Source organism: Marmota marmota, unplaced genomic scaffold (genome assembly GCF_001458135.2).
Source record: "Marmota marmota marmota unplaced genomic scaffold, marMar, whole genome shotgun sequence".
Classification (NCBI taxonomy): domain Eukaryota; kingdom Metazoa; phylum Chordata; class Mammalia; order Rodentia; family Sciuridae; genus Marmota; species Marmota marmota.
Window position 1 is genome coordinate 3,377,743 of NW_026000051.1, and position 16,485 is coordinate 3,394,227.

The window sequence follows — 16,485 nt, forward strand, 5'->3', positions numbered from 1 at the left end:
CTCGGCCGCGTCGCAGCAGCGCCCCAGACCCCTCTCCTAAATCCGAGACCGCAGCGCAGTCGCGGGTCCGAATTGAGCGGGAATGGGCCCCGCGCTTGGTCTCCTGAGGCTGCAGTTCCGGCTCGGTGTGACACTGATGCTCCCGGGAATGGAGGGGCAGGAAGGGCATTTCCCCAGTCCGGGTTCCTCCAGCTTTGCCTGGCCGCGTGCTCACGCGGGTCGGCCGGAGTGGGGACAGCGCCCCCTACCAGTCGCGGAGCACTGCTTGGGTAGCGGGCCCCCTCCCTGCTGGGGTAGCCTCTTCCTACTCCCCAGGCTCTCCCGCACGTGTCCCCATGCCCATCCCAGCGACCTGGCTCCTGCCCCTAACGCGCCGGATCTACTCCTCTAGCGTTGGTGTCAAATGGGCTAATCCCAAACCGTTGTCCCCCACGGGTTGGCCCTGTCTAGATATTAGTCACCTCAACCACTCGGGAGGCTGAGACAGGAGGATCGCAAGTTCAAAGCTAGCCTTATCAGGACCGTGTCCCAAATGTCTGTGTTAGAGAGTTTGCCTAGCATGTGTGAGGCACTAGGTTCAAATTTTAAGCACCGCATATAAATAAATAAAATAAAGGTCCATCAACTACATATATTTAAATAAAATGGCTGGGGTGATGGCTCAGTGGTACAGCGCTTGCCTAGCACGTGCGAGGCCCTGGGTTCGATCCTCAGCCGCACGTAAAAATAAATAATAAAGGTATTGTGTCCGACTACAACTAAAAAATAAATATCAATCAATCAATAAAAAGGGCTAGGGAGGTGGGTCAGTGGTTATTGCCCCTGGGTTCAGTCCCTGGTACCCCCCCACACGCACACACACAGTCACTGAGAACATATACAGTAAGCAAAAAGTAAAGTCTCACCCAAATTATGGAAATTACAAATGAAACAAAACTTCTCTCAGGAGGCTGGGGTTGTGGCTCAGTGGTAGAGTGCTTGCCTAACATGTGTGAGGCTGGGTTCAGTTCTCAGCACCGCATATAAATAAGTAAAGGAAAGGTCCATTGACAACTAAAAGGAAAAAAAAAAAAATTCAGCCACTTTTCCTTTCCTGAAAAGTCCAGAGAAAAGACATTTGTACCTTGAGAAATAGCCACTATCTCAGCAAATTAACTAGTTCCATGAGGTGCTTTGGGAACGGCCTGAAGCTGCTGCGTGTGGGAGAACCTGGTTATTGCTACCTGGTCTATAGCTGGCAACTTCTTGGCATCCTGTGCTTGCCAGCCCTTTATGCTGACTTCACTGGAAGGTGCTTCATCAGAGGAGAGGGTGAAATATTGACCCTCACCTGGACTAAGTGCCCTCCAGTGCTTTAATTGAAGGAAAACCACTTGTATTAATTTGGCAAAGGTTCAGCGAGAATGCCTAGGTCTCACAGTGACTTGACACATTTACACAAAGGAGTTTTTGAGGGCTAAACACTAAGAACCTGACATATAGTAGGTGTCCCAAGCTGGTCTCAACCTCCTGGATTCAAGGGATCCTCTCACCTCAGACTTCCAAGTTCTAGAACCATAGTAGCATAGTAGGCTCCTTAAACTGAGAGTTATCCTGAGCTATTATCATTCATCATTTATAAGTAAAAAGCCCCAGTTGACTGTGTCTCATCAAAAAAGAAAAACACAAACCAAACTAGCAAGGCTATTCTCTTTTTGAGTTGCCCAAAGGTACAATCAGTTCAGTTAACACTAAAAATATCTATTAGACTTGATGGGTGAATGTCACTACTTCTGGAAGCCAAATGCCACATAACTCTCCACAGGAAGGTGTTCACTTCTCAGCTCCAGGACCCATTTATCCATTGTGCACCCAGGAAGCTGACAGTTTGCTGTTAAGCGTTACTTTCACTGCCTCACAAGAAGGGGAAGGAGTCCAGAGGTAGCAGAATCCATCTAATGTGTCCAGGATGGGAAAACCAAGTCCAGGGCTGCTTAATTCTTTAAGGCTCTCAGTACTGCAGCCCATCTACATTTAGTCTCTGGGTAGATTCTCAGTACACAATTTCACCAACTATTCAAGTTGACATACACAGGCTCCACTTTAAAAGTCCTTGCCACTATTCTTATTCTAATCACAACTAGTCCTTTCCTCAGACCTGTTAAAAAGTAAACTTGTAACAGTGATCACATTCTAATGGGAATGGTCATTGCTGGGGTGGTGCAGACTCTAGAAAATACATAGTATTCACTCAACTCGGGGCTGAGAATGTGGCTCCTAGGTAGAATACTTCCATGTTTGAGGCCCACAAAAAAACTTACCCCCCCCCCCATGCACACACACAGTCACTGAGAACATATACAGTAAGCAAAAAGTAAAGTCTCACCCAAATTATGGAAATTACAAATTAAACAAAACTTCTCTCAGGAGTCTTCATTTTGTAACAGAACTGCATTATGGTGACACTTTTAAAGGGTTCATTGCAAAAACCTAAGGGGGTAAATACTTTGGGGGGAACTAAGTGAAACCATGAAGCTAGTTGTTACTAAAACGAACCCATATGCACAATTGTTAGGAGTCCTGGTACCTACAAGCCCCCAATATCCATATATTACAAATTTCTTTTAGAAACCCATAGGTGGATTGAATGCAAAGTAACATTGTCAGCCAAACATAGCATCCAGGTACTTTGTGGATCATTTAAACTCTGCATGTTAGCTGAACATGGTGGTGCACACTTGTAATCCTAGCAAATCAGGAAGCTGAGGCAGAAGAATCTCAATTTGATGTCACCCTGGAGGAATTTGCAAGACACTGTCTCAAACAAAAAACTGTAGGGGAGAGTGCCTCTGGATTAAATCCCTAGTACTGAAGGTGAAGAAAGCTTATTATGGAGGGAGGTCAGGGAACAGTTATTGTATTTTTTTAAATCATTGGAGAAAGTCATCTTTAACTTCAGGAATGGTCTTAAACAGCATTCCTTAAGGTTTTGAAACTGTTTATACCTTGCAAGCTAGTGTCCTCTATCCCAATTCATGCAGTTAAATCCCCCTCCTAAGCAAAGTATGGCACAGGTTTGAAAATATACAATACCCTCCAAAGATGGAAACTACTAAATCAGGCCACTTGTTCTTTCTCCTTGAGCAAGAGAATACTTTGAGATATATCTAATCCTTTACCATTCACACTAGAATCCCTCTTATAACAGGACACAGGTACAATGGATATTCCAGGAATGTTCAGGAACCAAAGATTACCATTTTGCTTCTCCACAGCTTAGTACTCTTGAAAGATTTGTATATACAGAGGGAGTATCTAGAGAATTAACAATAATGGTAGGGGGTGGGGGGGGAACTATTACTTTAAAAGGACCCCAACTTTTGATATATACCCCCCAAAATAAAGGAACATTATGTTATAGCTGGGCACAATGACACAATGCCCCCAGTACCAGTTATTCAGGAGGCTGAGGCAGAACTGCTTGGGCCCACTAATAAGGCTGTCCTGGGAACAGAAGATTCCTCAGAAATATAAATTGGCTGGGTGTGGTAGTCACACCTGCAATCCCAGCAACTCCAGGAGACTGAACCAGGAGGATCACAAGCATAAGGCTAGCCTCTGTAACTTGGCAAGACCCCAACTCAAAACTCAATGGTAAAATACCCCTGGGTTCAATTTCCACTATTGGGAGTGGAGGTGGGGGACAGCAAATATACATATGTATTAAAAATAAACAAAACTAGAATCTCACATGTACATAAAACCAGTTGTGTGGCAAGTGATAACTTTCATGAAACACTATCAGAAGCTGAAATATTAATAAATTACTAAATTTCTAGGAGTCAATGCTAAGACTACAACATAAAAAATACCCGATTATTGGGGCGAGGGTTGTGGCTCAACTGTAGAGCACTTGCCTTGCATATGAGGCACTGGGTTCAATCCTCAGCACCACATAAAAACATAGGTATTGTGTCTGTCTACAACTATAAAAAATACCCAATTATGATGTAAATACATTTTTATGAGCCAGGCACAAATTTTACAATTCATCTACTTAGGAAGCTGAAGCAGGAAGACCAGTTCAATACCAGCCCAGGTAAAACCCAATTTACAAAAAAAAAAAAAAAGTTTATATATATATATTTTTTTCTGTGCCAACCAGCTCAATCCTTTGTTACCTATGGAATAATTCCTACTAAACTATTTGAGCAGCCCCCCCTCCTTCCCCAGTCACTAATACATTATCCAATCCAAAGAAAGTAACGTTTTTCTACAAAACAAGGAGAATGATCCCAGTCCAAAAAAAATCTTTATGTTCCTTTATTGGAGCAAGATTTCCTGACCGGTATACAGTGATGTATTTACTAAACAGAGACCTGTGCAGAAATTACATACTATCCATCTAGACAGGTTTTGGTTACACTTTGCCTATTGATGGAATAGTTCCATATATAAAGTTTTATACAACAAAAAGCTTTGAATTTGACCAGGCTGTCCATTAATTCACCTTTGAAAAAGTGGCATTTAATTTCAGCTATATTTTACAGCATTAAAAAGCTTATGCATTAGGTAGCTTTTCAAAATGCTACTCTCTGCACAGCAGCATTGAGCAGACAGAGCAGAGTCCATCATCCCACCCAGATCCACACATTGGCGTTGGAGAGATTTATGCCAGATACCAGGGACTTAAGAGAGACAAAAAGTTCTTCCTGACCACCAGCACAGACTTCTTACTCTGAGAGCCCATCTTCTTGGCCACACTTTATAGAGCCAATGAAGACATACCAGCAACTGTCCCACGAACAACTTGACATTAGAGCACCAGGTCTGTTTGATGGTGGCAGCAAAGCACTACTATATCCAGGTAATTGAAGACCTACTTTAAAAACTGCCAATTTGAGATAAAAATCAAGGGTATCACTCATAACTCAGTTTTGAGTTTCTACTATCCCAAATGACATGTTCAGAAACCAATAACAAATTGTACCCATGTTTCCCAGCTACGGAGACATTAAGACATTGATTCAAATCCCTTTAGTCAATCCACATTGCCCTGAGGTCATCCTGCAAAGTGCGTATCAAAATATACGAAGTTAGGGTGACAAAGTTTGACGATGATGTTATTATACAAGTCAAACTTGGAAGGTCATATTAAAAGTATATCTATTCTGAGAGAAAAGCATCAAATCCTTTGTGTACACATTTAGTTTTATTGTAACAAAGCAACTTGTACACTTTTAACGTTTAAAACTGAGCATCATCTTTCCTTTCCAGTGAAAACAAAAAAGAAAATTTAAAAATAAACAAACAAAATTACAATAGAGAATGTCAATTCCAAATAAAATCCTACAGGTTCTGCTGATTCTCCCATTGAGTGGCAGGGCTCAAGTCATCATTAGGAGAGAATTTTATTTTAAAAGTGTCATCTTAAACTGCAAGGATGTCCGTTAAACATCACAATTAAACATGCCAAAGGAGAAGCCATGTTGTCAAAATGCCCACTTAACCCACCCAAACATCTCAAACCCCCCCTTTGCTGACCTTCTATAACCCCATTTTTTAAAGTTTTTTTTTCTTTTTTTAAACAAGAAAAAGTAGACAGATACATGTTGGTAAATGCTAACTGTCCATATTCACATAGAGACACAGTGTAATCTCTGAGCCCAATATACAGAGAAAGGAGGAAAAAAGCTAGAATTCTATGCACTACTACACAGGGGCCTAGCACCCTCCAACTTCCAGCAGAGTGAAGGGAGTAGAAGGTTTTTCTTTTTTCCCACAGAGCACGGTGGTGTTGATTCCATACAGTTTTTTGTTTTTTGTTTTGAGACAGGAAGGGATAAAAATGAATTTAGAACAGAAGGGTGTAGAGATTCTTTTCCCATTGTACTCTGCTCAAGGTATTTCCCCCCAAAATAAGTTGAGAAGCATGGTTTGAGAAAAGAGACCTCAAGAACAGGGCGACTGAGCACAAGGGGGTGGGGGGGAGGGGGGAAAAAAAAGACTGCAACTTGCTCCCAGGGACTGAATTAAAAAAACAAAAAAACAAAAGAGAAAAACAAAAAACAAAAGAAAGAAAAAGGTTGGAATCCATCAGTGTTCAATTAGTCGTCTTCTCCTTCATCCTCCTGAAAGAAAAAGTAGGCAGTTAACTTAAGGGCTAATTCTAAGTGCACTAACTTTCCACTGGATCACAAGGAACAAGAGGGCAATATGCTCTGGGTACCACCTAATTTTCTGAAACTATTATTAATCTGCATTAAATCAAGGTTGAAAGATCCAGAGACATTGTTCCAGAAAAATAACTTCCCAGTAAAAACCAAATCACTGGGTACAGTTCAGACCAAACAATCTAAACACAACCCATCTACCCCAATTTAACCATTTAAAAATTCTTTAGTTACCCTCATGATGTACCTTAGTAGAACCCTTGTCTAGCATGCAAATTCTATCTCTAGCACCAATTAAGCAAGGAATGGGGGATTCTAAACTTTGTCTAAAACACACACACACACACACACACACACACAAAAACAAACCCATATTGCTTCAGTAAGTACTGGCTAAGAGGAAAAGACAGACTTTTGTGGTCAGAAAACCAGACCTAGTTAAATTATTAATATGAGCTTAGCAAACATTTCCAGTTTGCCGGGTACAGTGGCACACGCCTGTAATCCCAGTGACTTGGTAGGCTGTGGTAGGAGGATCACCAAGTCAAAGCAAGTCCCTGCCCAAAGTAAAAAATATGAAGAGCAAATGATGTGGCTCAGTAGTTAATTAAGCACCTCTGGGTTCAATCCCTAGCATCAAAGAAAAAAAGAAACACCACCACATTTCTAGTTCTTAGACAATGCAATAGCTTATCTTCCCCCCAAATCCTCCCACTTAAGTGTCAGGTCAGTTCTACTATTCTATATATAAAACCCCACCCCATATGGTGAAACCTTTGTACATTATCTTTTGGGGTTTAGCCAAACTTTATTTTACCTCTCCTTCCTCCCCTTCATCATCATCTTCATCTTCTTCACCTTCATCCTCATCCCCTTCTTCATCAATATCTTCCAATCCTTCTTCTTCTTCATCATCATCATCATCTTCTTCTCCTTCCCCTTCTTCATCATCCATATCAGGAACCTTAAAGAAAACAAGAGTCGAGAACTCATTTTTTTCCACAATTGAGACAAGTACTCTTTGTGTTAATTTACCCAACAGTACTTGTCAACTCACCAAATAGTACTGCAATGGATTTGGCCAAATATCATCTTTGATGACCTCTCCTAACTCATCTGCACCTGCATCAGAATGGTCAGTAAACCAGGTAAAGAAGCTCTCTGGTTCTTCATGCTGCCTCTTCCTGCTGGCTTTATTCTGCGTTTGACTTGAACGTTTCGTCAAATCCTAAAATGAAAACAGAAAAAACTTTTGGTGCTATTTCTCTACTACACCTAAACTCCATACAATTGGGGGAAAAAAAAAATCTTCCCCAAAACAGAACACCACAAATATCAGTTCAGTATAAATACTACTATTGTCTAAAAGCAATTAACTATAAAACATACAGCGGGCAGAGACGAAGTTGCACAAGATTGCTTTCTCAGATGAAATATCAACTACACTTAGCTTTTTCATAAAAATTAGTCCCACTTTAACTACCCTCAATAATATAGTAGAAAATCTTTCAAATTACAAATTATAGCTAACTTACAAATGGATTTTGAGAAATGTCATGCCATTTGAAAAGCTCAATCACCAACACAAGGCAAAAAAGTTTCAACTTATAACCTCTAAAGAGACATATAAGCTATTGTATTTGGCTTCAACACATTGAAATTTTTTATATTTTAAGAAAAGCACTAGGTTAACTGGATTTACGAAACAAAATAAACAAATGTTATTTTTGTCCATTAATTCCTTAAAGCATACCTTTCCAGATTTCCATTTGATTTCAGTGGACTTTGAAGATGGATCACCACTCTCATTCAGATGAAATTCTTTGGAGAGAACTTTATTTTCGAAGTAAGGATTTTCATCAAAATACTGCAATGAAGGATTGAGAAATCAATAAACAGGTGTTCTCAATAAAGCTCAAATTAACTTCCATGGTGGCAAACAAGATTGTGCATACTTACAAAATCTATTCTGTAACCTGATTTGATATCTTCAAATTCTGTCACTTCAACTCTGGTCAAATAATGCAGCGCCTCTTCATCTTCCTCCCCAAGCAGTGCTGACACTAGACCAGCAAATTATAGGCCAGTTAAAGTTTAAAGAGGCTAACAATAATATCTAATTGATCCCTTTTAAGCTTTCCCACCTTAATGATCATTTTTAAACTTATTTTTTAGTTTTAGGTGGGCATATATCTTTATTTTATTTGTATGTGGTGCTGAGGATTAAGCCCAGTGCCTCATGCATGCTAGATGACCACTCTACCACTAAGCCACAACTTCAGCCCCTTAATGAGCATTTAAAAAAAAATTCATTGTTGTAGATGGACACAATACCTTTATTTTATTTATTTACTTTTATATGGTGTTGAAGATCCAACCCAGTGCCTCACAAGTGCTAGGCAAGAAGTCTACCATTGAGCTACAGCCCCATCCCCTAATGAGCTTTTTTTTATTTCATAAACCTATTAAGAGAAAGCCAAAATGTTCAGTGCCAGTGAGGTCCCTACCTTTCATCAAGTAATAAACTGAGTTCTAAGAGTACAGTCTATTTTAAATAGACATCTCCATTCACTGGATTTCACTCTGCTCATGCACTAAGCATCTTCTACTCTAATAAACTAACATCCTATATTATCTTTAATAGTGCTCTACCCAAAACATACCTTGTGGGTGGTTGACAAATGTTGTTACCCAAAAATTTGGGATTTTGGCGATCAATTCTGACCTCTTCTGAAAAAATGGTTGGCGGAGTTTGTTATATTTCTGTTCTACTTTCAATATCTCCTCACTGGCTTGTTCATTAAGTCTGAAGTAAATGAAAAGACATATTGACAATGATGGTTATTTCAATACAAAAATGTGGAAGACTACAGAATGTATATTTATTCTTATTTGCCTTAGGACTGCACAAAATACCCACTTTCAATAATCAAATCACAATAGTTTTTTACTCTAGACTAAAATTGATAGCAATTTTATTAACAATAAGGAACAGTTCTTACAATTCTCAAACTCCACATTCTGGTAACTTTGAATACTTAATTCATTTACTATTTCCAGGCAAACTCCAAGTTTACTTCCCTAAAATAGAATTTCTAAATAAAACTACTAATTGAGTAACAAAGTTGCAAGGCAAGTTGGAGCAACACTGATGCCATAATGCTAAACTATCTGAAGACAAACAAATCACTACACTACCATTCATGCATGTTCCTGACAAATCACTACACTACCATTTGGACAATTTGTAGCCTTTAAAAGCAAAACTAATCATTACAGCGTCAAAGTATTTTCATCAAAACCTTTTTGTGATTTGTACAAATATTTCCTGGAAAAATAACATGAATCTACATAGTATTTCCAACCAAGGCATAATGAGCTCCTTTCACTGGAGAATATAGATTTAGCTGACCAGAGTTTCAATGATTACCAGGAAATTAAAGGTGCTTCAGAAAACTTAAGAAAAACTTTACCTGTCTATTTCATTTTGTACTTCATCGATATGTTCAATTGCTTCTTGTTGTTCTTTTTCTGCAAAAAAAAAAAAAAAAAAAGGAGTATAAGACAACCTAGTTTTCCTGACATTAAGAAAGCCTATGATGATACGCAAACTCCGACAGAAAAGCTGTTTTTAAAAAAGTGCCTACAAGGCATGCTCTCCACGTGTTCATGCATGTAGTTGACAAAGTCACTTTTACATTAAGAGACCATTCACAAATCATGGTCTCTGCTAGGCTACTCAAATAAATAAGTAAATAATATATAAATATATAAATGTTTTGCTGTAGTGCTTTAAGAGTTCCCTCACAAGACCAGAATCCAACTCTTTCAAGTTATGAATGCTGAAGAACAGTCTTCCTCAGAAATTTCTGGTGTTTATTACTTAGCATAGCTGCTAACTAGTATATGAAACTAATCCCTGTCAATATAAATTGGGACACTACAATGTATCAATCGAACCAATACTTTTTACAGATTCTGCTCGGTACCCATTACAACCAAGACATCAAGACATCAAGGCAAGAACTCAGAACTACCCCACAGTCTTAAAACACTCGACTCTGCCTCCTTAGAACATGAACCCCAGGATTCGAATCTGACCTTCCTCACGCCTCCAACCCAATTCAGGTTGGACCGGTGTCACACACGGTGCCGCAGGATTGTGAGTACACTTACTGGGACTAAGTATGAGATCAGAGAACTACGAGGTGCAGGAGAGAGAGGACGAAAAGGGGGTGTGCTCCTAGTAGGTGCCCTTTTGTCCGAGAAAGACTGCGAACCCTGCAAAGCTAAGTGGGCGTGAAGGGGCCTGATCGCGCGGCTCATTTCCGGTAACCATCCCGGGAACGGCGGACCCCTGCCGGGAGAGCCTTCCCCAAGGAGGCTGGGCGTCCCGCAGACCCGCTGAAGACCCTGCCCGCCGCGCCGGGGCTTCTGCGCACGCCGGCGCCACGGGGTGGCCTCCCCACGTGGGGAGAGAGCCCGGGCGGGTTAGAGCATCCTCCCGCCGGCCCAGGCCCGGCGCGCGGCCCGCCGCGTGCTCCCGAGCCCCCACCCCGCCCCAGCTCGCGGCTCTGGGCCGCCGGGGCCGGCCCCGGGTGGGGGCGCCGGGGGCGCCACCGTGGGCCGCACGGGAAGGGCAGCGGCGCGGAAGGCCGAGCGCGGGGGCCGCGTCCGGCCGCACCATGTGGCGGCGGCGGCGGCTGATGGGAGCGAGGCATCATGGCGGAGCACAATAAAGAGAGGCTTCTCGGGAGGGAGGGAGGGGGAGGAGAGCGAGGGAGGGGGGGAGAAGGGGGGGGGTCTCCTCCCGCCCGCGCCGAGCAGGCCGCAGCNGCTCACCAGGGAGAAGTGCAGAGAACCGGTTGCCCCAGCTGCAGGGGCTTTAAACCAGCCCTGCAGCCGCCCCGCCTGTCATTTACATGACAGTGGGACATCAAGACCCCACGCCCCTTCCCCCAACCTCCTCACCCTCCCTCCAATCAGGATAAACTTCTTTTAGTTGCACTCCTGCATTTCTCAGCGGGGCACTCCTGGCCTCGGAGGAGGGGGCCACTTCTTGTGAAGAGTGATCCCCAGGCTTTGTAATCTCCTCGGGTCTTCCTGGGAAACAGCAGCGTGTCCCTTGTCCATCCGTTCCCAAGTCCCCTCAGTAGGCAGTCCTGCCCCACTGAGAACACATCCTCCTCCTCTTATCCCTTTGGCCTCCAGATTTAAATACATGCTGTTGGCTCACCTCTGCCTGGAATGTTCTTCATTCACCTCACCCCCACTCCCTGTTCTGGCTGATTCCTTCCCAACTTCAAGGCTTCCCTTCCCGCCGGGTGGCGCGGGCGGCTGACGCGGGTGTTCGCAGACCCCCGAAAGTGCAGGCCTCGTAGTAGCCTGGCTTCACATCCGGGCCTGGAAATCACCCGCCTCGGGTTATGCACTCTGGGACATGGCTGGGGCATCTGGACGCCTCTTCGTGGGAGAAGGCGACACCTGCATCCGGTTTTCCAGATAGGGAAGCTGCAGTCCAGACTCAGTTTGCAAAGCCTGAAGCCGTCCAGTCCACTCCCAGGGTCATTTCTGGGTTTCAGTCCACGATTGCCGGGGAGGCTGTATGGCCTTGGGCAAGTAAAGTCACCTTCCCTGTTAGGACCCGTTTCTGTTATGAAATTATAAATGTTGTCTGCTGTCATACTAAAGCAGGACCACACTATTGTGGACGCCCTCTTAAGGCAAAGAGGTACCACACCAACAGGTCCTTTGGACCCAACTGGCTGCCTAGTGCTACCAAGAAACCATACCCCAAGTACCTGTTCCTCTCTCGTGGAGTGCATCATCCACACTAGGGGTTGTGTTAGTTCCCTTGCACATTAAGGATGTGATGGGCCAACAAGACCTGCTTTTAAAGCAGAGCCTTGAACTACCAAGTAGAGCAGAGGCATTCCTGTTAAAAAGTGCTTTCCCACAGTGACAAATGCCCCAGCTCTGCTCTCACTTCAGGGCCTCAACACATGGACCTGGAAAAGCCTGAAATCTCTCCCTGGGTGTTTGTAACCAGAATTTGGGACTAGGTTGTTTGCCTTCCAGCACTTTTATTATGGGCTCTTAAAGCTCAAGCACTGAATTTAATGTTCAAGTTAGTCCATGGTGGGTGATCGGATCAATAAATATTTAGAGTGGCATACAGTCCATGGTTAGAGAATACAAAGGTCTTCCTGAAACTCTCATCCAAACCTAGAAATTCATGGTATCTTTCCCTCTAAACCTTGTTTTCAATTGAGTCCGGCTCCACTCTATTGCAAATTGACAACTCTCTTTGAAGTTTGAGGGTTTTCTGAGCCAGGTAGGTTGGCACAAGCCTGGGATTACCCAGCCATTCCTGATTGAGGCAGGAGGATCACAAATTTGAGGCCAACCTCAGCAATTTAGGGAGACCCTCAATTAAAAAAAAAAAAAAAAGGATAGGGATGTAACTCGGTGGCAAAGTACCCCTGGGTTCAATCCCTGGTACCACAAACTAAAGGGAGAATTATTAGCACGAAGGACAAATTGATAAATGTCTAACAACCAGCTCCCAAGGGAAAAAATAAAACAAACAGTAACCCTCCCAATTTATAGCACTTGTTCATTTCAGTGATGCAAATGGCTTCACCATGGCAAATTTCAGCCAGTGACATCAATGTCACTGAGTTTCAAAAAAATTCTACGACTTGTGGGCAGGTCCTGCTCTGCCACATCACTTGGGCATATACCAAGGACCACAGACTGTGATAATTACATGCATTTTTCACTTAATCCTCAGAAAATACAAGATACATTTGAATGTTCACATTTCACAGATAAACGTTTTCCCCCCTTTTTTGTGGTGCTGGAAGGAACCCAGGGCCCCATGCATGTGGGGCAATCACTATCACTAAGCTATTTCTCTAGTCCCAAATGAACTTTGACACAAGTCGCAAAACGAAAATTTTAAACCAAGTTTACAGACTACAAAGCCTAAAACTGTTTGTCTACCTGCCTTCCTTTCTCTCTCCCTCTCTCTTTTTTCCAGTACTGAGGATTGAACCCAGAGGGACTCTTACCACTGAGCTACATCCCGCCCTTTTTATTGAGACAGGGTGTTCCCAAGTGCCCAGGCTGGCCTTGAACATGCAATCATACTACCTCAGCTTTCCAAGTCACTGGGATTACAGACATGCACCATCAGGCCTGGCCCTCAGTTTGTTTGTTTTAATATTTTTTTAAGTTGTAGATGGACATAATACCTTTATTTTTATGTGGTGCTGCAAGGTGAGTACTCTTACCACTGAGCCACAAACCCAGCCCCTCAGTTTTGTTTTGTTATTTGTTTTCTTTATAACTTCATCTTATTTATTTTTTTATATGATACTGAGGACTGAACCCAGTGCCTCACACATGCTAGGTAGGCAAGTGCTCTAGTACTGAGCTACAACCCCAGCCCCCCCTCAGTTTTTTTTTAATGTGACCTACAATAAGATGTACATTTGACATTATGACCTGGTACACACCTACACAAAAGGTGATATGACTCTTAATTTTTTTTTTTTTTTTTCCGGATGCAAGACTGCAAGTCTTACTCATGGGCCAGTTCTGAGCTGAAACTTGGTCTGGAAAACACTCCTGTTATTTTCATCTACAAAGGCCTCTCTAGGGGTTAGTACCAGTGACCTACAGCATCTCCAAGCTCCTGATTCACCTGTTTCCCAAGCATCCTCAGGGGGCCCAGGGAACCTTGCAGTGCCTTCAGATTGGGAAATGGGCTTGGAGGCTCCTTTCCCACCCTCCCAATAGGGCCTGGAGCCATCCTCTTCCTGACCTTTCCCACAACACTTCTCAAACTGAATGCAAGGAGCACACTAGGAAGTAGAAGAGAAAGAGAAAGCAAAAGGGCAAAGAGTTTCAGTAAACAAGGGAGGAGCACGGCACAGCCAGAGATAACTCAGCACTCCCAGCACCAGGGTCTCTCCCCTTCTCCAACACCAGCAGCTCTGCATTCTCTCCTTGGCCTCTCACCTCACTCTCAGTATTCCTCCCTCCGCCTCCCTTCACAGCTCCTTTGAAGAGGAGTGGACAGCACAGCCAGTATGACTGGAACACAGAGATGCTGGCTGGGAAATCTTAGCTAGGATGGCCTTGAACGCCACCCCCCACATTTATGTGCTCTTTTTCTGATCTGTACAATAAGGATATCAACACATGCCGCTGTCATAAGGACTGAGCAGGTAGAGGAGTGCTCTGCACAGTGCCTGGCAGATCACCAGTGCACACTGAGTGATACAACCTCGGCGGGACTGTGGTTGCACCCTCCATCCCTCTGTTCTTGTTTTTAATCCCAGAAACGAATGGAAGGAAACCAGGAAAACTCACCCACATTTTTCTGCTCACAGTGGGAAGGAATTTCCTCCCATCTCAAGAGATAGGTTGAGCACCAGCCGCGGTCTTAAATTATTTACTTAGGTATATGTCTCAGCAAGCATGAGAAGTAAGAACCGCTGAATCCATTTTCCCAAAAAGGGAGTAAGCACAGATTAGGTCACCCACCTAACAAGACAGGTTTCACACCCTGTCAGTACCACACCAGGGCATCAGCTGACAGGAGGCCTCTGCATCACCCATTTGAAAGGCCAGGGACTGAGACTCAATAAAGTCAATCAACAAGCCCATGGGAGTACTAAGATGAGGACTCCACATCCAGTGCTCCTTCCACCAGTAGAGTTAACCCTCAGCCAAATTGATGTCTGCTTTCCTGCCGTGGACCTGTCCAGACCCAACCACAGAAAGCCTGCTACATATCCATTCTTATGTAAGAAAAACTAAGCAGTAGAAGAGTCAACTCTGTGTTCAAGTTCTGTGTCTGAGAAATGCAACTCTCACCTCAGAGATAAACCAGCTAGTGAGTGGGGAGCGGGCATAAAACAACGTAATGATGCAGGGCCAGGATGGGGTGATTCTAGGTGCTGCCATGGCAAAGAGACTCCTGATGCAAAGAGGCTGAGACTGAGAGGACAATGCCTGCAAGAAGTGACTTTGGGTTTCCCAGAGCTGAGAGCTGGCCCCTCGTGGGGGTTTGCAAAGGTAAGAGAGTGATCCTGGCAGGGGGACCATAGACACCCAGGCCCAAAGGTGAGGAAATGGAGCCCCTGGAAGTGAGGAAAAGCTAAGGATGCTGGAGTGAGGCCTCCAGGTGGTGTCAGGAGCATAAACCTGGAGTGATGGGCAGGGACTTGGCGGGTAGTGCACCGGAAGTCTTAGTCCATACCTGAAGGGCAACTGGGAGTTAAGCCAGGAGTTGGTCACATGACTGGCCTTGCTAGGGCAGGATGGGAGAAGAGGAAGCTGGGAGCAAAAGAGGAGGGTGAGGCAGGAGGATTGAGAGTTCAAAGCCAGCCTCAGCAAAAGTGAGGCGCTAAGCAACTCAGTGAGACCCTGTCTCTAAAAAATATACAAAATAGGGCTTAAGATGTGGCTCAGTCGTCCAGAGTCCCCCTGAGTTCAATCCCCAGTACCAAAAATAAAAAGAGAAGGTGGCAGTAATTCAGGCGAGAGTTGTGGGCCAGCGTCAGCAGCAAGAAACAGAGGTGGACGGATTCAAAAAGGATGGAAGAGGTTTGACCACCAGTGCTGGGGAATCTGGCTGGGTGTGCAGTGGTGGAGGAGAGGCCTCAGCCTGGCTGGTGGTGGAGCCCTAGAGGAGGGAGTTGAGAAGCTGGAGAGACTAGTTCAGCATTTGTGCTGAGCTCAGGGCAGAGATGAGCTCCCTGATGCTCCTGCGTCCCAGTTCTGTGCCTTCTGCTTCACATCAACCTAATCTACCCACCCCTTATTAAAACCCTTCAGGGAAGTTTGGGGTCACACCTCAAGGAGAATTGAAGAGGGAAAAAAAATTCACAGTCAATTCTTGCAAATCCCTTAAATCTCCAATAAAATGTAGTTTAGAGACTTACCTCCCTTCGGCAAACCCAGAGAGGCCGATGAATTCGCCTGCTCAGGGGCGGCAGGCAGTTTGGGTTTTTTTGTTTGAGACTGGAGCGAAGATTGGCGTTTGGGGGCCATCCTATGAGGGAAGTCAAGGAGCAGACCCACAGGTCTCACAGCTCACCAGGGAGAAGTGCAGAGAACCGGTTGCCCCAGCTGCAGGGGCTTTAAACCAGCCCTGCAGCCGCCCCGCCTGTCATTTACATGACAGTGGGACATCAAGACCCCACGCCCCTTCCCCCAACCTCCTCACCCTCCCTCCAATCAGGATAAACTTCTTTTAGTTGCACTCCTGCATTTCTCAGCGGGGCACTCCTGGCCTCGGAGGAGGGGGCCACTTCTTGTG

At 44.2% G+C, this 16,485-nt stretch overlaps 1 protein-coding gene across 1 annotated transcript; it reads right to left on the reverse strand.

Moving 5' to 3' along the window:
- Nucleotides 1-4,286: 4,286 nt before the first annotated feature.
- Set (SET nuclear proto-oncogene) lies at nt 4,287-10,839 on the reverse strand. The gene is made up of 8 exons (XM_048812795.1): nt 10,708-10,839; nt 9,626-9,777; nt 8,816-8,958; nt 8,112-8,215; nt 7,906-8,019; nt 7,210-7,380; nt 6,970-7,116; nt 4,287-6,110 (listed from the first exon to the last, which is right to left on the reverse strand). The coding sequence occupies exons 1-8, from the start codon at nt 10,837-10,839 to the stop codon at nt 6,087-6,089; spliced, it is 987 nt and encodes a 328-aa protein (XP_048668752.1). The 3' UTR covers nt 4,287-6,086.
- Between the last annotated feature and the right edge of the window lie 5,646 nt (nt 10,840-16,485).